The sequence below is a fragment of the Mustela erminea genome, chromosome 5 (assembly GCF_009829155.1).
Source record: "Mustela erminea isolate mMusErm1 chromosome 5, mMusErm1.Pri, whole genome shotgun sequence".
Classification (NCBI taxonomy): domain Eukaryota; kingdom Metazoa; phylum Chordata; class Mammalia; order Carnivora; family Mustelidae; genus Mustela; species Mustela erminea.
The window spans coordinates 65,728,225-65,751,070 of NC_045618.1; the positions used below are offsets into that span (position 1 = coordinate 65,728,225).

Genomic DNA, 22,846 nt, shown 5'->3' on the forward strand with positions numbered 1-22,846 from the left:
CAAAATCAAATCTGAGTCTCATCAGCTCCCAAGTCTCCGTTTCATCTTCTGGATAACCTTAATTATGTATAAGCGAGGCCGCAGCTGCTGCTGTTCCCTCCTCTCCCCTCCCTCTCTCCCCTCTACCCCTCCCCTTCCCTTCCCCCTACTTCCCTCTTCCCCTCTCCTGGCCTGCTCTCTCTTTCAAATAAATAAAAAATCTTTAAAAAAGAAGTTTTGAAAAATGTTTAAATATTCAAACCATTGACCTGATTTTTGTTATGCTAAGGTGTTGTGCTAAGACCTTTTTTTTTTTTTTTAAATCTTACTCACCGTGGGCGCCTGGGTGGCTCAGTGGGTTAAACTGCTGCCTTCGGCTCAGGTCATGATCTCAGGGTGCTGGGATTGAGTCCCACATCAGGCTCTTTGCTCAGCAGGGAGCCTGCTTCCTCCCCTCTCTCTCTCTGCCTGCCTCTCTGCCTACTTGTGATCTCTCTGTCAAATAAGTAAATAAAATCTTTAAAAAAAAAAATCTTACTCACCGATGATGTAAATGTCCATTTAATTTTCCTCCTAGCTTTTTTGTGGCTTATTTTAAACATTCTAATATTCAAACTGGACCTTATAATATTTAAAAAAGAATTTCCCCTGAAATTTGCCTCACCTTATTCTTGGCCTACATTAGCATTTGTTGGCAAATCTGCTCTTCTTCCCTTAGCACCTAAAGCTAATAGAGAATGGGAGCAGGAATGGGTTGGGGAAATTTCTGTCCATCCGCACAGCTCCTTGTGTGTAGCAGAGACTCAGTGAATACTGGTAGAAATAGTCTTAGCACCATGTGGACTTAACATAACTCTGTTCTTTCCATAAAGATACACTTACACATTTAGCACAGCTAAATATAATTTAATTTGCAGATCTTTTGTGCAGATTTTAGGTTGTGCACATTAGGCACAGTATGATTGCGACACGTTTAGCATAGGTATAAATATGCACATGTTCCTGAAACGTCTTTCTGAGTACCTCTGACTGATGACACTTCCCATTTACCAAGGTTAAGTTGATAAAAAGGAGGTGCAAACACTTTCCTTGGTGGAGAAGATAGCTCATTTAGGTAAAGCAGGTAATAAGAGTATGACAAAGGAAAGGAAGGTCCAGCACTCTAGTCTATCAGAGTAATTATTAGATTAGGAAAATCACATTGTATCTGTTATTTAGTTGTAAAACTTTGGTCCAGTCACCCACATAATTCTAGCGTTCCACAGTCTTTATAATTAGATTGCTTAAAAAAATCTTTTTTTAAAGATTTTATTTATTTATTTGACAGACAGAGATCCCAGGTAGGCAGAGAGGCAGGCAGAGAGAGAGGAGGAAGCAGGCTCCCCAGTGAGCAGAGAGCCCGATGCGGGGCTCGATCCCAGGACCCTGGGATCAGGACCCGAGCCGAAGGCAGAGGCTTTAACCCACTGAGCCACCCAGGTACCCCTGGATTACTTTTTAAATGCCTGCCACCTGACTGTTGAGTGGAGATGTAAGGAGAAGGAGCAGAGGAAAAAATTGGCTAAACATACAGAATCTTCCATCACGTCCCGAGAGGACTATGAGGCAGCTTTTCTTCAGGGACAGGAGCATGTTTTACCACATCTGGCCACATGGGGAAGCACCTGGGGGAAAACGGAGGGGAAGACATGGGCAAAGCCCATACTGGAGTTACTGTGAGGCAAGGGGACGGGGCTGACCAGGTTTGGGGTTGACTAATTTGAATAATTTTAGTGGGCTTTGGAGTATAGGGGCTACCCCATTTGTCTGATGTCTGGCCCGGGGATAATTAGGTCATTGGAATATTGCCTCTTGGAATGTGAAAGCCAGATGGAGGAAGTGGTTGGAAGTATGGTGGTCGGTTTGGTTTACATAACAGAAGTGTGCTCCCAGACAAGTTATTTACTCTCTCTAGGGGTTAGCTAGCCCTGGAGGGACAGTCTCACTAGGATTAGCAAGGCTCCCATATGTCAAACAATCATAAAATATAATTAAAAACATTATGAATATAGTAGGACTCAGAACATCTCCAGGAAGGCTTCATGAAGTGTCTGTCTAGTCCAGTGCCATTGATAATTCCCATAGAAATGACTGCATCCTAAGATGAGATCATATTAAGGAGCCATAGGATTTATGAGACAATGTTTAGCATTTTCTTGAGATCCCAAAATGATACTAATCCAGTCATAGTAATGATTTCCACTTCCTGAGGTTTTTCCGGAGTTGGACTTGCCATTTTATAGGTTATGTCAGACAGTCGACAGTTAATTCGTGCCCGGACATTTGGTCAGACAGTATCCTGGGGCGGTCTATGAAGATGTCTCTGGAGGAATCTGTAAGGCAGATGGCCCTTCCAGTGTGGGTGGCCTCATCCAATCAGTTGAGGGTCTGAAGAGAACAAAAAAAAATCCTGCCAAGAGAGAATCCTTCCTGCCTGACTGCCTTGATCTGGGACAGTAGTTTTCTCCTGCCTACACACTCAAACTGCAACATGAGCTCTTCCTGGGTCTCGAGCCTGCTGACTTTTGGACGAAAACAGCACCATTGGCTCTCCTAGGTCTCCCTCTTGCTGACTGCTGCTCTCCGGACTTGTCAGCCTCTCTAGCTGTGCGAGCAAATTCCCAGGAGTATTCTCCGTGCGCCAGGGAAAGTGACGATGTTTGCTTTCCTTCTCTACCTCCCTCTTTACCGTCTCTTCTGGTTGAATCCCGTTTTTATTTTTATTTTTATTTATTTATTTTTTAAAAAAGATTTTATTTATTTATTTGACAAATAGAGATCACAAGTAGGCAGAGAGGCAGGCAGAGAGAGGAGCAAGCAGGCTCCCCGCTGAGCAGAGAGCCCGATGCGGGGCTCGATCCCAGGCTGCTGGGATCATGACCTGAGCCGAAGGCAGAGGCTAAACCACTGAGCCACCCAGGCGCCCCTGTTTTTATTTTTTAAATTATTATTTATTTTATTATTTGTTTAATTTCTTCTTTCTTTCTTTCTTTCTTTCTTTCTTTCTTTCTTTCTTTCTTTCTTTCTTTCTTTCTTATTATCTTTGTGTCCCTTGAGAATATAGCCAGTCTTTCTGTAGCCTTACTTTTTTTGGTGGTAAAGTGAAGATAATGTGTCTCCCTCCAGTGCCCAGCACAGTGCCCAGCACGTAAAAGTCTGCCGTAGGACAGTGAGGAACCAGTTTCACAGGATCTAGGTTCCGATTGTCCAAACAAGCCATGTTATGTTGGGAGGGGGTGGTGGGGGGATTGACAAAACTCAGGACTGGTAGAAGGAGAGAGACGTGGGTGAGTGGGCAGAGTGCTTTAAAGGAGTGCTGTGGGTACTAGAGGTGAATTTCTCCAGAAGCACATGAAGTTGAAATTTCAGGCCTGGTCTCTTGTCCAGGTCCTTGTGGGGGCAGGGAGTTCTAGCAGGGGTACGTGGCTGTGGGGGTGAGGGGATGGGGTGGGGCAGCCAAGTTGCAACCAGGAAATATTTCTGTGCTTGTATTTCCGATAAATTGCCTGAGGGAGCTATCAGAAGAGTCATGAATCACCAAGAATCCAGACAGTTATTGTGATTTCTTTTCTCATTCAAAGTTAATAATAACTATGATATCTAATTTTGTGTTTGTAATTTCAGTCCCTACATGTATAGGCTTTGATGACCGTAAAACCTGGATCTATCCTTGCCTAGAGTCCCGCCTCTCTGGGAGATGGTGTGTGGGGCCCCTAGGGGTTATAGGACTCTTATGCCCTTCCAGGTCCAGCCCAGCCCAGAAGAGATCTCGAGCTGCATAATGGTTCTCTGACTTACTAGCTCCTGTGAATGTCTGCATTGGTGCTCCAGGGGCCATTCAGAAAAAGTTGCTGTCCACATAAAGGACTCATTGTGGCTCCAGTCTTGCTGCTGACACATTGTGTGACCTTTGGAAGATCAGCTTCCTCTCTGAGCCTTGGTTTGCCCATCTGTAAAGTGGTATCAGTACCTCCAGGGGGGCTCAGGTATGGGCCGGGTGAGATGCACAGCTCTGTGCACACAGGAGGGAAGTCACACAGGAGGGAAGTATGATTGTAATTGTGTTGCTATTCCTTGCATGTCTGTTATCTTGCTATTACTTGAAATATGCCCACAACTGATCATTTCAGTGACTAAAGAGCTGCCCATTCTAACACATTGTTTTTTGTTATTTCATTTTTTTTTTTTATTCTGGACACTTCCCTACCATGGAGAATGCCCTTATATATCCATAGTTGGCTTCAAATTATTATCAACTCATGGTCAGTCTTGTGTTTTCTAAGCTTCTACCTACTCCACTTGTAGTATTTTCAAGCAAGTTCCAAATCATTTCATTTTTAAGAATCTCAGTATGTATTTCTAAAAGATAAGGGCTCTTCAAAAATTATATTAGTGCTGTTATTGCATCTCACCCCTCCCCAAGAAATGTAATTTTTTTTCTTTCAATTTGTAGATTCCCTCCCACCCCTCTGGGGGGGGGGGCAGAAGTTACTTTAAATTTGAGTATCAATACAATTTAGCCAGTAGTCATTTTCCTCCAATTATCTCTTAGACCCAACACTGTGAGAACTCAGTTGAGGAGTCAGTTTGAATTAAACTCTCCTGCTTAAATTAGTGATGTAACCTCAGGAAAGTCCTCCAACCTTATACTAAACGTCATTTTTTTTCATCTGTAAAATGGGGATGTTACCATCCCTTATACAATGCTATTTTAAGGAGTCCCTGAGAGAAAGTAAAGTAGAACTAGTAAATGCTCAGTAAATGTAGCTATTATCATTGTGACAGTTTCTCCCTACTTTTTCCTATCAAATACTATCTTCTGGAAGTAATTTGGTTGAGCTGTAACTAATGACAGCCACAGGGCCGATTTAAGTAAATAAGCCTAGAAAGCCCAATGGGGAGGAGCTAGTGGAGGAGGAGGAGCCTTTCTGGAGTCTCATCACAGGGGCTGAGTGGACAAGGCTCACTGGTGCCTCAGAGACTGGGACCCGCAGGGATTCAGACTTTCAGGATAGAGCAGCTCAGAGAAAGCCTGGCCCAGGGAAGGCGGAGGGGGGCGTGGGGGGGTGCGGCAGAGAGGCAGGATGGGAGGAGCAGGGGGGTGGCCAGAGCTGGAGGCTATTACCTCTTTTTCGCTTTGATTTTGGAGGTGTTCTACAAGGAGGGCCCTGCCCGGTGTAGTGTAGGCTTGAGGTAAAACAGCTGTGAACTGTGCAGAGACCCACTGTTTCTGCAAGAGCAGAAGTCGCTGAAAGGTTAACTGCAAGTCTGACTGGCCTGGTGGAGCTTTCAGTAAGAGGGCCCTGAGTAGGAGTGCCTGGGTGGCTCAGTCCTTAAGCGTCTGCCTTCAGCTCAGGTCATGATTCCATGGTCCTGGAGTCGAGCCCCACATCCGGGCTGTGGGGCTCCCTGATCATGGGGATGTTTCCACACAGGTGCTGGGTTTTGCCTTTGCAGGAAGGGCCAGCAGTGGAAAGGTGAGGGGTCCCAAAGGCTTGTCTGGCCCCAGGCGGGAGCCAGCTGCCAGTGATGTAAGTAGGAGATGCCTAGGTTACAGTCTTATTTTCAGTCAGCAGGGATTTCATTTGTCAGTTAGACTACAGATAGAGCAAAGCATTTATTTATTTATTTATTTATTTACTTACTTATTAAGATTTTATTTATTTGACAGAGATCACAAGTAGGCAGAGAGGCTGGCAGAGAGAGAGAGAGGAGGAAGCAGGCTCCCTGCAGAGCAGAGAGCCCGATGCGGGCTCAGTCCCAGGACCCTGAGATTATGACCTAGACCAAAGGCAGAGAGGCTTTAACCCACTGAGCCACCCAGGTGCCCCTTTTTAAATTTTTTTTTTTTTTTTTTGATACCTTGCAGGAGGCTCTCAATGGATGTAGGATTAACTGAAGAATTTTTATTTAACTTAGAGTCATGAAATCATTTAATTATAAAATGTGTTACATGCACTTGTTAAATGCAAATTAAATTTGCCTTATTTATTTTTTAAAAATGTTTGTTTCACCTTGTAAGAAAGTAGACATAAAGTGGCTGCATTCTTCTGTATCATTGGTAGTTAATTCTTTTTTCCCCCCTAGGTGTGGGAGGGGCAGAGAGAGAAGGAGAGGGGGAGAGGGGAAGAGAGTGAGAGATGGAGAGAATCCTAAGCAGTTTCCACACCTAGCACGGAGATCACAGGGCTCCATCTCACAACCGGGAGGTCATGACCCGAGCCTGAAATCAAGAGTCCATGCTTAACTGACTGAGCCATCCAGGTGTCCCTTGTTGGTAGTTCTTCTTTCATTTTTTTTTTTTTTTTAATCTTTTAAAAAATTTATTTATTTTTTTCAGTCTAACAGTATTCATTGTTTTTGCACCACACCCAGTGTTCCATGTCATAGGTGCCCTCTCTAATACCCACCATCTGGTTCCCCTAACCTCCCACCACCCCCTTCAAAACCCTTAGATTGTTTTTCAGACTCCATAGTCTCTCATGGTTCATCTCCCTTTCCAATTTCCCTCAACTCCCTTCTCCTCTCCATCTCCCCTTGTCCTCCATGCTATTTGTTATGCTCCTCAAATAAGTGAGACCATATGATAATTGACTCTCTCTGCTTGACTTATTTCACTCAGCATAATCTCTTCCAGTCCTGTCCATGTTGCTACAAAAGTTGGGTATTCATCCTTTCTGTTGGAGGCATAATACTCCGTAATGTATATGGACCACATCTTCCTTATCCATTCGTCCATTGAAGGGCATCTTGGTTCTTTCCACAGTTTGGCGACCGTGGCCATTGCTGCTATAAACATTGGGGTACAGATGGCCCTTCTTTTCACTACATCTGTATCTTTGGGGTAAATACCCAGTAGTGCAATTGCAGGGTCATAGGGAAGCTCTATTTTTAATTTCTTGTGGAATCTCCACAGTTCTCCAAAATGGCTGCACCAACTTGCATTCCCACCAACAGTGTAGGAGGGTTCTCCTTTCTCTACATCCTCTCCAGCACATGTTGTTTCCTGTCTTGTTAATTTTGGCCATTCTAACTGGAGTAAGGTGGTATCTCAATGTGGTTTTAATTTGAATCTCTCTGATGGCTAGTGATGATGAACATTTTTTCATGTGTCTGATAGCCATTTGTATGTCTTCATTGGAGAAGTGTCTGTTCATATCTTCTGCCCATTTTTTAATATGATTGTCTGTTTTGTGTGGGTAGTTCTTATTTCTTAACTGAATAAGTAAATATGTTTTAGATAATCTTCTTGAGAGACTAAGAAGTCATATTAGATTTATGCTTCCTCGTTATTTGGTTGGCAGAAATATTCTGTTTCTTTTCTGCTGGCTTCAGTGTCAAGTTCGGTCTTTCTTTTCTGTTTGCCTTCTGGTTAAGGTTGTGTGACTGCTGCTTCCTTTCATTGTTGTGTGTTTTTTTTTTTTTTTTCTTTTTTTGGTTGTTGCTATAGACTTGGTTTAGATAATGTCAGAACTTCTTATTGGTTCCTGCATGATATTTTCTGACACCACTTCTAATATTCTAACACCAAATGTATGGTTTTTCCAACATTAGCCAGTTCTCTGACACCAAGTGGGTGTCCAGCAATTAAATTCTGGTGGTAACTCCTGGAATTACATCAGGTTAAGGGCTCAGCCCCACAAGGCTGCCCCCACTTCAGATGTCATCTGTAAATGCAGTCCCAGGTTGCCCACACTTTTACCTGGCTGACTACATATTTGGGGGTTCCCATGATCCCCCTTTAGGTTTGGTAATTCACTAGAATGACACACAGAAAACACTACTCATGCTTAAGAGTTTATTACAACTTAAATTTTACCAGTTATAAACTTACCATTTTATTACAACATACTTAAAGTTTATTACAACTCGGAAATAACCACATTGACAAGAGCATATGTATGTGGGTCGGGGAGCGCTTCCCCCTCCTAGCATGTGTCATGAACTCAGAAGCTCTCAGCATCTTCTTCAGGAGTTTTTATTGTAGTCAATTCTCAGGACATTCTGTTTGATGACTGTTACTATTGGAGTTGAGAGGACTTTGTGTTTAAAAATACTGAATCCAGAAACAGGCTATGGGTAGCTGCTGAAATAGAACAGAACTAGCTATCTTGGCCGAATGAAGGAAATATTTGTGTAAACTCTTCCTCTTCCAAGAGAAAAACTTGGTGTGTTAGGCTGGAAGGGGTACTAGGAGGTTAAATAACCATAGATGGAGCAACTAGAAACCAGAAACTTAGCCAGGCCTCCTCCTAGATCATTATTGTTTAACTCTCTCCAGTGGGGTTTAAGATGTAGCCTCAAGATCGTGAAAAAATGGTTTCCATTTTCTGGGAAGTGAAGAGTTTTGTGGTGATTCTGTCATTTTGTGAAAAATAGGAAAAAAGCAGGAAGTGATAGGTATCTGTTCACCATAAAATAACTTCTTTCCCAGGGCACCTGGGTAGCTCAGTTGGTTAAGCTTTCAACTCTTTTTTTTTTCTTTAAAGATTTTGTTTATTTAATAGAGAGAGAGTGCACACGAGTCAGAGGAGGAGCAGAGGGAGGAGAAGTGGACTCCCCAGGGAGCAGGAGCCAGATGTGGGGCTCTCTCCCAGGACCCAGGGATTGTGACCTGAACTGGAGGCAGACGCCTAACCAGCTGAGCCACGAAAGCGCCCAAAGCTTCTGACTCTTGATATCAGCTCAGGTCACGATCTCATGGTCTTGGGATCAAGCCCCACATCAGTCTCCATGCTCAGTGGGGAGTCTGCTTGAGATTCTCCCTCTCCCTCTCACCACTGGTATGCTCGCGCACTCTCTCTCTCTCTCAAATAAATAAATAAATAAATAAATCTTTTAAAAAAAATTCTCTCCCCATGAGACGGCAACATCCTACATGGCGATTTTCCTCAAATCATTTTAAAAAAATTGATTTTCAAAATGTAAAATCTAGAGTTCATTAACAAAAACTCGAGAAAAGCATGTACAAAGAAGAAGAAAAATGAATTATAGTTATACCCCAACATTAATAGTTAGGTGTCAGTACCATAAAAAGGAATGGTGAAGGGTGGAAAATATATCTGGATTTTTTTTTTTCATTTAACATTATCACATAGGCAGCGTTTTGCTGTTGTTGATAAAGATCACACAGACAGTAGAGTACAGTGGTTTAGAGTAGAGGCTCTGGCACCAAAGTGCCTGGATTCAGTTCACAGCCCACCACTGATGGGCTGTATGACCTTGAAGTCACTGAACTGCTCCCTGGCTCAAGTTTATCATCTGTAAGATGGGGATGATAATGGCATCTAACTCAGACTTCATACATGTTTCTTGTCAAAATAAAGATTTTATTGTAACATTAATTTATGTATATAGGTGAGATTTTATAAAACAGAAAAGCAGAAGAACTCAAAATCACCCATTATCATGTATAAGGGTACTTAACCTTTCCCCCAATGTTCTGACATTCAGATCGCTATTCCTGCCCCTTCATACCATGTTAAATTGAATCAGTCATGAATTAGTGGTGGTTAAAACAGTTTGGGACCTGAGCCTTCCCCAGCCAGAGTGGAGCCTGTGGGTTTTCTGTAACCAGGATGAAATCAGAGCCAGTCTACAACCAGTTAACTGAAGGTTCACCATATTAGGAATGAGTATGTGAGAAGTATCTTCGTAAAGGATTTTTTCCTTCAGCGTTAGAGGTTATTTCCTTAGCTTGGAATCCCAGAAATGGGAACACAGCGTCACCAGATGAGAAATGTTTTCTAGAAGGGTTGCACTGATTTTAAACTTATAGCTACAATGTATGAGCTTGCCCCACTTACTGTAGGCTCCCAAATCCTCCACGCCCCCTTCCCCACCTCCACTTGGACCTCAGAGCAGAGACACTGAGGAAGTTGTTGGGTTTGCCAAAACTCTGCAATAGTTAATTCTAATCAAAATCAGCACTCACCTCCTGGTCCTTCCCACTAGTTCATTCCTCCCTCCTTCAGGGCCTTTCTTAATTCCTTTCACATCCTTTTCCCATCCTGGCTTTGTGTAATCCCCTCGTGTAGCCTTCCTCTTCTTTAGTTGGAGGGAAAAAAATCATGGAATTGAAGTGTTCCCATGATGACGTTCATGACCGTAGCAACTAGAAGTGTTATCCCCCAGCTGGGCACCCTCATTTTAGTAAAGGGTTCCTGGAGCATTGTTGAACCTGAAGGACGGAACTTGATGGTAAAATCTGGGGCAGTGGAATACACAAAGAGGGTGATATTTTGAGTCTGGGCCCTTCAAATTACACAAATAGAGGGTGTGCAAAGTGTGAGACCCGTTGCGTGGATGGGGTGAAGCCAGGCCCAGGTCCCGAGAGGCCCTGACTTTCTCTCTGGCAAAGCACTAACTGCTCAGCGCAGAAACAGGTGAAGTGGGTCTCTGGGAGGAACCGTGAAGGGAAGATTGTTTATTGAATTGGACATAATAAAAGACTGGTCAGCAGCACGTGCAGATTCTGTATATAAAACATAACTTTACGATACCAGGCAGGGCTCCTTTTATGGCTTTTTTATCTTCTGGTTGAAGTTATCAAGGGTGTGGAGGGCTTTTGCTGACGTGTGGCCAGTGATGTGATTACATTGCATGTCTGCGGGGAAGCAGAGCCAGGAGGCTTCTGAGGGCGGCCAATGCCCCAGTTACCTTGGTCTGAACTCTGAGTTGCAGAAGGTGGGTGTCTTAGGAAATCCCCAAGGTCTTAGGTGTGCTTTATGGTAAGGAATTGTACAGGTATCTCTCTGTGGACTCCCACATCTTTGAGGGACTAAAAAGTCAAAGAAATAGAGTATGTCTGAGGAAAAATGGGGGGGCAGGCAGGTAAACCACAGGACGCCCTAGGGTTATGGATGGATAAGGATAAGTATAGGCAAATTATTAGAACTTAAAAGGTGAGGCCTACCTAGTTCAGAGTCCGAGGTGTCCTGAAAGGAGGATGAGAGAAATGGAAAGCTTAGCCCAGTGTTAGCCTCAGTGATGTTCCCAGGAGACTTTTGACTACAGCCAGATGGGAAAATGGTCTTGAGAGCAGATGGTGGGAACCAACTAGAGCTGGTCAGTTGCCAGCTTCCCCTTCCTCTCTGGAAGAAAATGCTTTGGTCCCATAGTGGTTCCTCCTTACTCCTAGCCTTATCTGTTCCTTTCTAGCCTGATCCAGCCTGAAGATGACCCCACTGGCGGCGGTGGCATCTGGCCCTCGAGCCCAGCTCTTTGCCTGCTCCCTCAGGCTGGGCACTCAGCAGATTAGCCTCCTTCAGCTGCACACAAGGTCCAGCCTTGCCGCCAAGAACCACTATGAAGTGCTGGTTCTGGGTGGGGGCAGCGGTGGGATCAGTATGGCCGCCCGCATGAAGAGGAGAGTGGGTGCGGAGAACGTCGCCATTGTTGAGCCCAGTGAGGTAAGTCTCCCCTTTTTGAATCCCTGTGCCTGTGTGTAGGTGTGCGTGCGTGTTAGAGGCTAGGGTGTGGATGGCTGTAGGCCCTGTTGCTGTCCTGTTCCCATGTTAGTGCTTCTCCTTCTGCGCACAAAGGATTGGGAGAAGGTGGGGAGAGGGAGAATGGGAGAGGACAGATCTCTAGGCTTTCGTGTTCTCTGTATTAGTTTCTTAGGGCTGCCATAACAAATGATCACAAACTGTGTGTCTTAAAACAGTAGATTTATTCTTTTTTTTTTTTTTTAAAGATTTTATTTATTTATTTGAGAGAAACACAGTGAGAGAGGGAACACAAGCAGGGGAAGTGGGAGAGGGAGAAGCAGGCCTCCCACCAAGCAGGGAGCCCAATGTGGGACTCGATCCCAGGACCCTGGGATCATGGCCTGAGCCGAAGGCAGATGCCTAACGACTGAACCACCTAAGTGCCCCAGTAGATTTATTCTTTCACAGTTCTGGAGGCTAGAAGTCCAATGCGAAGGTATTAGCAAGGTCATGCTCCCTCTGAAGGCTGTGGAGAGGAGAGGGAATCTGTCCCATACTTTTCTCCTAGCTTTGGTGGTTGTGGACAGTCTTTGGTGTTCCTTGGCTTATAGCTGGCATCACTCCAATCTCTGCCTCTCTCTTCACATGGCCTTCTTTCTGTGTGTCTCTAATGTCTTCAGTGACCTTCTTATAAGGACACCAGTCCTTGGATTTAGGGCCAACTGTAATGCAGCATGACCTCATCTTAACTTGATTACATCGGTGAAAACCCTATTTCCAAATAAGATCATATCACAGGTACTGGTATCTTTTGGGGAGAGATAGTTCAACCCCAAAAGGTCTCCCAGTTCCAAGCTCGTATCCAGAGTGAGATCAGTGGCCATTACACTTTCCTTTCTCTGTTCTAGTATGGAGAACAGGTGATGAGTTGAGAGTCAGGGAGGCCTCTGGGAAAGATGTTAGTGGGATTGAGAAATTGAAGAACCAGGGATTATAAACAGATTATAAAGCAGAAAAGGGTAGAGGTGCCAGGAAGCTGGGAAGTGTGTGTAAGGCTCTATTTCATGCAAAACATTTTAAGATGATCCAGTAGCTTCATAAAAAATATTCCAGATTTTTGGTGGTTTGACTAATGTGTTGTGAGGAGCTGGGTATACACGAGTTGGGAGCAGTGTCCTTGGGAGGAAAGCAAAATGGATCCAGTGCCTGTTTGATGGGGAAGGCAGGTCAAGAAAAGCTCATTCCTTTTCAAGAAGTCTGCCGAGCCTCTGTGAGGTGTCCCGGGGCGTGCCTGTAGTCTCAGATGGATAGGCTGTGATCTGAGAGGGTGTGTTCTCAACCATTTCCTGTTTAAAGTGACTAATTCAGGGTCAGCATTTTATTTTTTTAATTTTAATTTTATTTTATTTAAAAATTTTTTTTTTTTTAATTTGACAGAGGTCACAAGTAGGCTGAGAGGCAGGCAGAGAGAGAGGAGGAAGCAGACTCCCCGCTGAGTAGAGAACCAGATGCAGGACTCGATCCTAGGACCCTGGGATCATGACCTGAGCCGAAGGCAGAGGCTTAACCCACTGATCCACCCAGGCACCCCTATATTTTTAATTTTTAATTTTTTTAAATTAAAATTTTAACCAACTGAGCCACCCAGGTGCCCCAAATTAAATTTTTTAAAAAGATTTTATTTATTTGTCAGAGAGAGGGAAATAGAGAGCATGAGCAGCAGGGAAGGATAGAGGGAGAGGGAGAAGCAGGCTCCCCGCTGAGCAAGGAGCCAGACATGGGGCTCGATCCCAGGACTCTGGGATTATGACCTGAGCAAAAGGCAGCTGCTTAACCCACTGAGCCACCAAGGTGCCCCAGAGTTTTAACTTACACTGAACTGAGAGCTCCATCAGGGGCCTGTGGTGTGTTGTAGCTCACCCATGGGCACGTGTCCCACTGGGGCTAGTCTTGGTAACGACAGCTCTCTGAGGCACTGGGCCCAATTCAGGAGGCCGGAGTCATGGCTGTCGTCCCCCGTGAGGAGGTGCAGGATAGAAGTCATTCAGGGGTGCTATGAGGGGTTCGGGTCTTTGATACTTTCTCTCCTGTGTCTGGTTTAGCGATTGGTGGAGCCAGTGCTTGTTTGTAGTCTAAAACAGAATCTGAGGTTGTGTTTTTATTCCTTTTCCTGTTCAAGATGGATTCGAAATTAGTGAGTTCTCACTACTGGAGACCTCTGCCTTCCTCTCTTTGAGCACCTCTATTACTGGCTGTACAGAGATTGCAAAGGCATTTTTCATATCCTCTTTAGCATCTCTGTGGCTGGCAATTCTGTCCAGCCAGTTTGAGGCATTTTGCCATGTTGAGAGTTCCTGATCCCCCCGGCCACTGCATGAGTGCACCGGGATTCTCAGACACGGTTAGATCAATCTGCCCTTGGCCCATGAGCCTAGAACTTTCAAAACTAGCTTAGTTCAAGTGAGGACCATCTAGAAAAACAGTGGATAACTCTAGATAACTCTAGAAAAACAGTGGAAATTTGGCATTGGGGGTAGGATCTGGTGCCTACTATCTTCGGGCATAAAACTCCTGAGACGCTGCCCGTCTCAGATGGCTCAGTGGGTTAAACGTCTGCCTTTGGCTCAGGTCATGATCTCAGGGTCCTGGGATTGAGCCCTGCATCGGACTCTCTGCTTGAGCAGAGAGCCTGCTTCCCCCTCTATCTCTGCCGGCTGCTCTACCTGTGATCTCTCTCTCTGTGTCAAATAAATAAATAAAATCTCTCTCTTTTTTTTAATAAATAAAATCTTTAAAAAAAAATAAAACCCCTGAGAAAGGAGAGGACATCCTAGGGCCAATAGAGAGTGTCTACAGTCCTCCATGGGCTTGGGAAGCGCCGTTGGAAGTTCAGGAAGTTTTGAGACTCTTCAAAAGTGCTTGTAAACTTCTTCCCAGACTTCCCAAAGTCTCCAGATGGTTTTAAGGAACCACATTTAGGCTGCCATGCTTAATTTTTCTTTATGTCTGTGCACATAAATGTATCCATAATGTGTGTGTGTGTGTGTGTGTGTGTGTGTATAATATAACATGTATATGTGTGTGTGTGTGTATGTGTATAATATAACATGTATATGTTAAGCATCAAATCAGCTTTGAGCAACAAATAATAAAATGGTCACAAAAGATAGTTGATGGCTTTTTTGGGATGATCTTGGCAGAATTCTTGTGTTAGGTTAAACTCCCTTCAGAGTTTAACATAATGGGAGACGCCAGGAGGTGGCTTGGGGGAGACTAACCTTCTAAGGCTTTTTTATGGGATGCTGCAAGGGGTAGGAGGGATAATTGAGAGTCTAGCTTATGTACCTTTCACTATGACCCTTTTCATCTCAAATCGAAACTGATCTTCAAATACTTTCTCAGAGGCATTTCTACCAGCCAATCTGGACACTGGTGGGCGCTGGAGCCAAGCAGCTAGCCGCATCGGGCCGTCCCACTGTAAGTGTGATACCCTCTGGCGTAGAATGGATCAAAGCTCGAGTGGTTGAGCTGAACCCCAACAAGAACTGTGTCCACACAGACAGTGGCAAGGAGGTAAGCATTGGGGTCCTTTGGCTTTTGTTAGTCAGGGCTTGTGTTCATGGACAGCCATTAGCAAACAGGACCGCCACATGGAGGGCAATGTATATGCATGTGTGTGCATGGGTGTGTGTGTGTTGATAGTACACGAGGTGGGAAGGGGTGTGGTGGGTGAAGGGTGGGCTAGATGGAAGGAGCGAGTGATGAACAAATGAACAACTAAGACACGGATTTGTGGAACTGTTGCTCGGTTGCTTGGTACAGTATCTTGCATCTGAGTGTTTATTCAACAGATACTGTCACCATATGTTCAAATAGCAGCACCTCCTTCCTTTTACCTTTGAAACAGTCGCTTCTCACTGTCAGTTGACCTCAGGAGGAAGACATTTGGAAAATATCCTTTCCTGTTATGCCAGGGGTGCTATGCTGGAGTCGTAAGGGACCGTGGCAGTCCCCACGGTGTGGGGCTAAGGAAGGGCTAAGGAAGATTTCTGCTCCTGGAGTTTGAGACTTTGAAGTGTCAGTACCACTTAGAAGTCTGCTCCTAAAACCCAGAGATCAAAGCCGCTGTAGGGAAGAGAGCAGGATGGTGAGGTGACAGACTCGGAAGTCCTCTGCAGGGTTCTGAACTCTGGTCTGCCCCTGAGCCAAGCACCCTGGTAGGCGTTGTCACAGAACTGTAGAATCTGAGAGTTGTTGGGGATCTGAAAGGTTTCCAAGTCCAATCCCTTCCTCTAAACAGGGACTCATTGGCTGCAGGGAGTTGTAACCCTTCCTGGGGTCATGGATCTTTCTGAGCACCCAATAAAAAGCCTTATCTAGAAAATGCATATACATACCAGTTTAAAAAAAAAAAAGATTGAGAGAGAGAGAGAGAGAGAGAGAAAAAGAATGTGCGCATGTGTGTACACACACTGGAGGAGCAGCAGAGGAAGAGGGACAGAGTTCTGAGCAGACTCCCTACTGAGTGTGGAGTCCACTTGGGACTCCATCTCAGGGTCCTGAGATGATTAAATTTTGCATTAAATTTCATTGAGTTTAGAGAGTCTTTTTTAAAAAAATATTTTATTTATTTGAGAGAGAGAGAGAGTGCGCAGAGTTGGGGTTTCCTTATCCTCTCCAGCCCATCTGTCTGTGTGTCTTTCTCTCTCTCTCTCTCTCTCTCTCTCTCTCTCTCTCGTCTTTGTCTAGATTTTATGTATTGGGACACCTGGGTGGCTCAGTCAGTTAAGCCTCTGCCTTTGGCTCAGGTCATGATCTCAGGGTCCTGGGATTGAGCCCCGCATCAGGCTCCCTGCTCAGCTGGAACCTACGTCTCCTTCATCTCCCTGCTCGTGCTCTCTTCTCACTGTCTCTCTCTTAAATAAAATAAAATCTTAAAAGAAAGATTTTATTTATTTATTTGAAACAGAAAGAGAGAGCACACAACAAACAGGGGAACATTGGAGAGAGAAAGAAGCTCCCAGCTGAGTAGGGAACCTGATACAGGGCTCTATCCCAGGACCCTGAGATCATGACCTGAGCCAAAGGCAGAGGCTTAACCAATTGAGCCACCCAGGTGTCCCTCCTTCTTTCTTGTCTAAAGTAAGCTCTAGGGGTGCCTGGATGCTTCCTAGTCTTGATCTCAGCTCAGGTCATGATCTTAGGGTTGTGAGATCAAGCCCCAGGTTGGGCTCTGAGCTGAGTGTGGAGCCTGCTTGAGATTCTCTCTCCCTCTGCTGGCCCCCGCAACAATGCATGCTCCCTCTCTCTCAAAAAAAAAAAAAAAAAAAAAAAAAAAAATTTTTTTTTTAAGTAAGCTCTATGCCCAGTGTGGGTCAAACTCATGACTCAGAAATCAAGAGTTGCATGCTCTGGTCTGACAGAGCCAGCCCAGTGCCCTATTAAGTGTCTTCTATAAACAATACAGTTTTAGACATACATGAGTGAACAAGAACAAACATCCTTACTTTCCTGGTTTTATTTATTTATTTTTTAAAAGATTTTATTTATTTATTTGACAGACAGAGATCACAAGTAGGCAGAGAAGCAGGCAGAGTGAGAGGAGGAAACAGGCTCCCCACTGAGCAGAGAGCCCAATGCGGGGCTCGATCCCAGGACCCTGGGATCAGGACCCGAGCCGAAGGCAGAGGCTTTAACCCACTGAGCCACCCAGGCACCCCACTTTCCTGGTTTTAATTTTAAGCAGGGGAGGGCATACAATAACCAGTAGACATAATAAGTAAATGATACAGTGTGTTAGCAGGTAATGAGTATTAATGAAAAGAAGTAGAGCACAGTATTTGGACGTGGGCCATTTGTGGGGAGGGATTGGATTTAAAATGGGTTGATATTGACATGTCCAGGAGTTCTCTGACAACAAGCGATCAGTCTCCATTTTTTAACAGACGGGTCACATGAAAGTTCTGCCTCAGCAGAGCCAGAACCCACCCTTTCTGTAGCCTCTTCCATATTCTCTTGGGCCCCCAGGGCGTTTTGGGGCTTATTGCCTTTCTTGTTCCTTGCTTTGTCCTGTATGTAGGGTGGTCAAGAGTATCATTCAGTTTCTGTGGAGGAATTCTTCAACTGTTTGAAGGTGGCTCTTCTTGTCTGGGTACATCTAGTCTTCAGGTAGATTTGTGCCCTGACCCCACTTTGCTCAGCACTTTCTCCTGTCCTCCAGCAGCGTCTCCACGGCCCTCGCCATTGTCTCTGCCCTGCTGTGGACATCATCTGTGGATATCAGTGCCCCATGAAAGAGGTCACCCAGAAGAGGAGGCAGGTTTACAGAACAGCCCAGAACAGAGTGACACTCTTATTTCTCACAACTGGATATAGCCTAAATTAGCATTTGCCTTTTCACCATTAGCACAGTGCTGATTCATGCTTGGCTTAAGGTCACTTCAGACTTCTGGTTTTTTTTTTTTTCCACATGACCCAGTGTCAGGTCACGCTTTCTCCATCTGTATCTAATATATGAATATATGTAATGGATTAGAATCTATATAATAGATGAGGATATATATAAGATTGATATATATATGAAATATATATATATATATACATAAAACTTACAAATGATGTCTCCCTGTTGATGGACTTATTTTCTCCAGAATCTCCAGGAGATCAGACACTATTAAACAGAAGGCTGAGGTTCAGGGCTCCTTTCCTTTGGGTCCAGGATACCTGTCTCTGACCACGTACATCACCTGGTATAGCAGTGCTTGCGTCCTTGATTAGACCCCTTCACATTCCACATAGAGCTTAGAGCCCTCTGTGGTTGGGTTCATGCGCATCTCAAGAATCATAAAATTATATCATCTCTTGAGAAAGAGAGGCACTGGTAGGTGTTCTCACTTCTGACCTTACTTAGACTTTACTTATGCTCAGACTGTTAGGAAAGTTGCAATGTCTTGTTTTAGGGTTAGAGAAGAAGTTGGTGTAAACTGGCAGGACTTTCTTCCAAGGTTTTATTAAGCAAAAGTCTCCTATTGCCAGATCTCAGAAATCTGCATATAACAACTCATGGGGGATGTCATCTTGTTGGTTTTATTGATCTTCCCAACTTGCCTGGATCTTGTGGATTTACTGTCATTAACTGTCATCCAGTTAGTATTTTTTTTTTCCTAGCCATTATCCATGATGGCTTCATTTAAGTTCAAGGTTTTAATTTGATAACATGTCCCTAGAGAGCTTTTTCTAGCTTGCAAAAATTAATCAACATTGTTTAATAAATATGTTTTGCTAACATTTTACCAAAATTATTCCATTATTAGTTTATACATTAGTATTTCTTCAAGACTGAGTTGAAGTCTTTGCTGACATTCAGACGCAGTGTGTCTCTGACTCTTCCCTGATGCAGGGGTCTGCTTGTCCGGAACGTGTCCTGTAGGCTGTGTGGACTGGCCCTTGTCCTTCTCCAGACCTAACCTGGTTCTGGTTCCTTCCTCTCTCTCATAGTTTCTGCTCCAGCACATTTCCCTCTCATTTCCTCAGAAGCCTCGGGTTCCTTCTTCCCCAGGCCATTTGCACATGCTGAGTTTAATCTCTTTTCCTAGCTAACTCCTACTCATCTCTACCTTAGATATACCCCTTCAGGAAAGCTTTTCCTGACCTACTTGACTAGGTCAGATTCCCCCTTGACCTGCTATCACAGCATTCTGTGATGTAGTAGTTATTTCTATGATTATCTGATCATCCCTATCTCACCCACTAGACTGAGTTCTTGGAGGGGTGGGAACAGTATCTTTCTGGTTCAATGTTGTATGTCCAGGACCTAGCACAGTATGTCACATAGGAGATGCTCAGTAAATATATGTGAGCAAATTGTGTCTCAGTTTCTTTACCTGTATAAAATGGGACTAATAAGGAGTGCCTGGGTGGCTCAGTTGCTTAAGCATCTGACTCTTGATTTCGACTCAGATCATGATCTCAGGGTCGTGAGATCGAGCCCTGCACTGGGCTCTGCGCTAAGTGCAGAGCCTGCTTGTCCCTCTCCTTCTGCTCCTCCTCGCTCTCTTTCTCTAAAATGAATAAATAAAATCTAAAAAAAAAAAATGGTTATAATACCACCTACCTCATTGAGTTGTTTTGAAGACTAAACAAATTAAAACATGCGAAAGACTCAGAACAGTCTCCTGCAGAGTGAATGCTCAAGAGATGTTACTCTTACTATTTTTTAAAGAACACAGGAGAAAAAAAAGAAAAAGGAAATACTTATTAGGTATCCGCTGTGTGCTGACCTAGTTCTTAACCCCTGACTGACTGAAAGCAGTTTGCAGTCTGTGAACCTATTTGGTGCTCTTTTTCCAAATCACCAGGAGACATTTATTTGGTAGATGAGTCTGGAATTTCACCATGGAGAAAATCCCGTTTATGAGATTGTTAGTATCAGAGTTTACCGCCCCCACTTCCTGTAGAAGATGAGAATAGGTGCCCGTATTGAGCCTTCTGGCAATGTCTGCACTGTTGCCTATAATTGTTCAAAAGTCTTGTCTACAAGTTTTTGCAGTTCCTTAGAATTTAAATCATCTGGCCTGGAAACTTGAATTTACTCAGAAGGCTTAAGGCTTTCTTTTTGTTCTTTGTTCTCTTAGGGTTTATTCTCCCTTAATGATTTTCTTTCCATAATATTAAGCTTGTCTGTTACCAGTCCTTAAAAATAATCAATATTATACTGTAATTAAACAATCAGGGAGCATACAAACCAAAGCTTTTTCTTGTTGACCGTGTTCATGTTTTGCTTATAGATCATCACCCCCTAGATCCCATGTCCCATCTGACCTCACTGACCTTGAAGACTCAGCATAGCTCATTCAGGTAGTTAATGGGCCTGGTACACTGCTATGGAACAAGGAATTTTCAGGGTACAGCGCTCTATGGATAGGCACATCATACAGAGGAAGATGTGTATGTTATTGTGTGCTTTGATAAATTACATATTTCACAAACAACTGAAATCATCCGTCCATCCAAGAAACATGACTGAGTTCCTCACTTTAATTTCAGGAATATTGAATAAGACATAACCTTTGTTGTCTGGGGTACTCAGTGTAGTGAGGGAAGATATTATTCCTGTATAATGCAACCAGTTCTATAAAGCATCATATACACTAAGGAAGCTCCCAGAAGGGGCCAGCGGGGAGGGGAATTGAATCGTTGGGAGGCCTCACTGTGGAGGTGACCTTGGAGCTGAGCCTCCTGGATCCCAGGGAAGGACCTCTGCAGAAACTTGCTGCCCTTGGTTCCTCAGCCTGAGCTGAGCACTCTCAGGTCTTAGAGTCCTCTCTCTTCAACTGTGACCTACCCATCTTGCTGCTCTGCTTTTCCTTTGAGTACAGGAATTCATTACAACCCATTTTGTTACCAATTCATTACCAACCCAATTCATTACAACAACTTGCTGGGCTCCTGACTTGCATCACGATCCTTCTCCACCTCCAGTTTTCTAGGCAAGTCCTGTTTCTTTACATCTCTCTTGCTTATACTTTCTGGCCTCAGCTTTCTTCCTTTTGATCTTAAACCCACATCTCCCGTCATGATACTTATGGAAACTTTTGCCTTTGGCATGGGTGATCACAATATATTAATTAATCAATTAAATGTTTTATTTATTTATTTAAAAGATTTTATTTATTTATCTGACAGAGAGGGAGAGAGCTTGTGCACAAGCATGGTGGGGGGGGCAGGAAGTGGGAGAGGGAGAAGGAGACTCTCCGCTGAGCAGGGAGCTCAACGTGGGACTCGATCCCAGGACCCCAGGATCATGACCTGAGCCGAAGGCAGGTGCTTAACCGACTGAGCCACCCAGATGCCCCACAATACCCATATTTAAAGAGGGGATTTTAAATCACATCCTTTTCCATGACCCTCAAAATAGCAGTTTCTCACTTACAATATCGATCCGATCCATATGGCAGGTCAGATTTGCCGGGGATTCACAGTTGACTCCACACATTTTAAAACTGATTGTCTTTTAAGATTAGGAAGTGCTTCTCTCACTCCTCAGCGCCTCAGCCTCAGCCTCAGCGTGAGGAGGTGTTAACAGAAGCACCACACAAACAGTCTGCTTCTTTGTATCCCTCTTCACTGTGTAAAAACACAGGAGTCTCAAGCCCTCTGGGGGCCAGGCAGGCTATTCAATGCTTGTGAAGCACTGAGGTGTGAGAAAGAAGCACTGAGGTGTGAGAAACAGACTGGCAGACATGATGGCAGATAGGAGCGTGACTCCCTGCCTGTGCCCTGCTCATCACCCACAGTCTCAAGGCGTCCTCAGTAGAAAATGGAGGCATGGGGCTGGGGCTGAGTTACCCCGTTACTCCTGGTCTAAAATAACCATTGTTTTGTGTTGCAGATTTCCTACAAATACCTTATTATTGCTCTTGGGATTCAGCTGGACTATGAGAAGGTACGATTTTAAACTACTTCTATGTCGCACTGGCCTCCTTATGCCAAGTTCAAATGCTGCATTTAGTTGCTTTGTATTCATTTTGGCAGGAAAGGGTGCTAAGGGATCCTCTTTTAGCTTTTCTTTTTGCAGCGGTCTTTTTATGGTTTTTTAAAAAAATCTTTTAAGATTTTGTCAACAATGTCAACGATGATGATATGTTTTAGCTTTAAGCTTTAATCCAAGTATAGCATGTCCATACCCTAATGGCAATTCTTGTAAAACAGCAGGCTTTTCCAGACTCACAAGAAAACCCCCTTGCTGTGTAGAACTGAGTTGCCTCTTTCTCCCTTCAGTTCCATGGGGTGTCTGCACCATGATGTCCTGCTCCCTGGCCTGGTCAGCCAAAGGGGGGATCAGATTGCCTCTCTTTCTCTGACTGTCCCTGTCTCTTCTGCTCCAGAGTTCCTGGGGAAGCAACTTGACTTGGATGAGGGGTCATCAAGTGCCCTTTGTGACCAGTCTTCTAAAACGAACTTGGTTACCGCTTTCTGGCACCTTTTTCCTTAACAACAACCTCTTCAAACTAGAGACAAGTAATGAAGGAGATACGAGATCAGCTGTTTGTTTATCCCTTGGATAGTGCATTTTGCTTTAGGAACCGGGAGGTATGGAGGGCACAAGAGGGGACCCTGAGGCAGTGGTCCAGAGTCTCGGCATCTGGTTCTGTGTGGGTCTCTCAACCTCGCTCTTCTTCAGTTCCCTCATCTGTGTCTAGGATCCAGGATGATTTCCCCATCTGCCCCAGAGGCCTGCAGCGAACAACTATCCACTGTGAGCATGGGCTGAGACTTCAGAAGCATTAAAATATGAGGAGATTCTATAAAAATAATAATAGTGAGAATTATTGCTATTGAAACTGCTGCTATTACAACTACTTAAACTGTAGCAGGAGATAATGGTCAGTAATCGGAGG

At 44.2% G+C, this 22,846-nt stretch overlaps 1 protein-coding gene across 3 annotated transcripts in view; it reads left to right on the top strand.

Moving 5' to 3' along the window:
* SQOR (sulfide quinone oxidoreductase) overlaps positions 1–22,846 on the top strand; it is a 52,235-nt gene that overhangs the window by 10,442 nt on the left and 18,947 nt on the right. For all 3 annotated transcript variants that reach the window (XM_032343610.1, XM_032343608.1, XM_032343609.1), the window contains exons 2-4: positions 11,179–11,429; positions 14,850–15,020; positions 21,838–21,891. In XM_032343610.1, coding sequence (XP_032199501.1) covers positions 11,196–11,429; positions 14,850–15,020; positions 21,838–21,891 — 459 coding nt within the window. In that variant the 5' untranslated portion in view covers positions 11,179–11,195. The remainder of the gene's footprint in view (positions 1–11,178; positions 11,430–14,849; positions 15,021–21,837; positions 21,892–22,846) is intronic.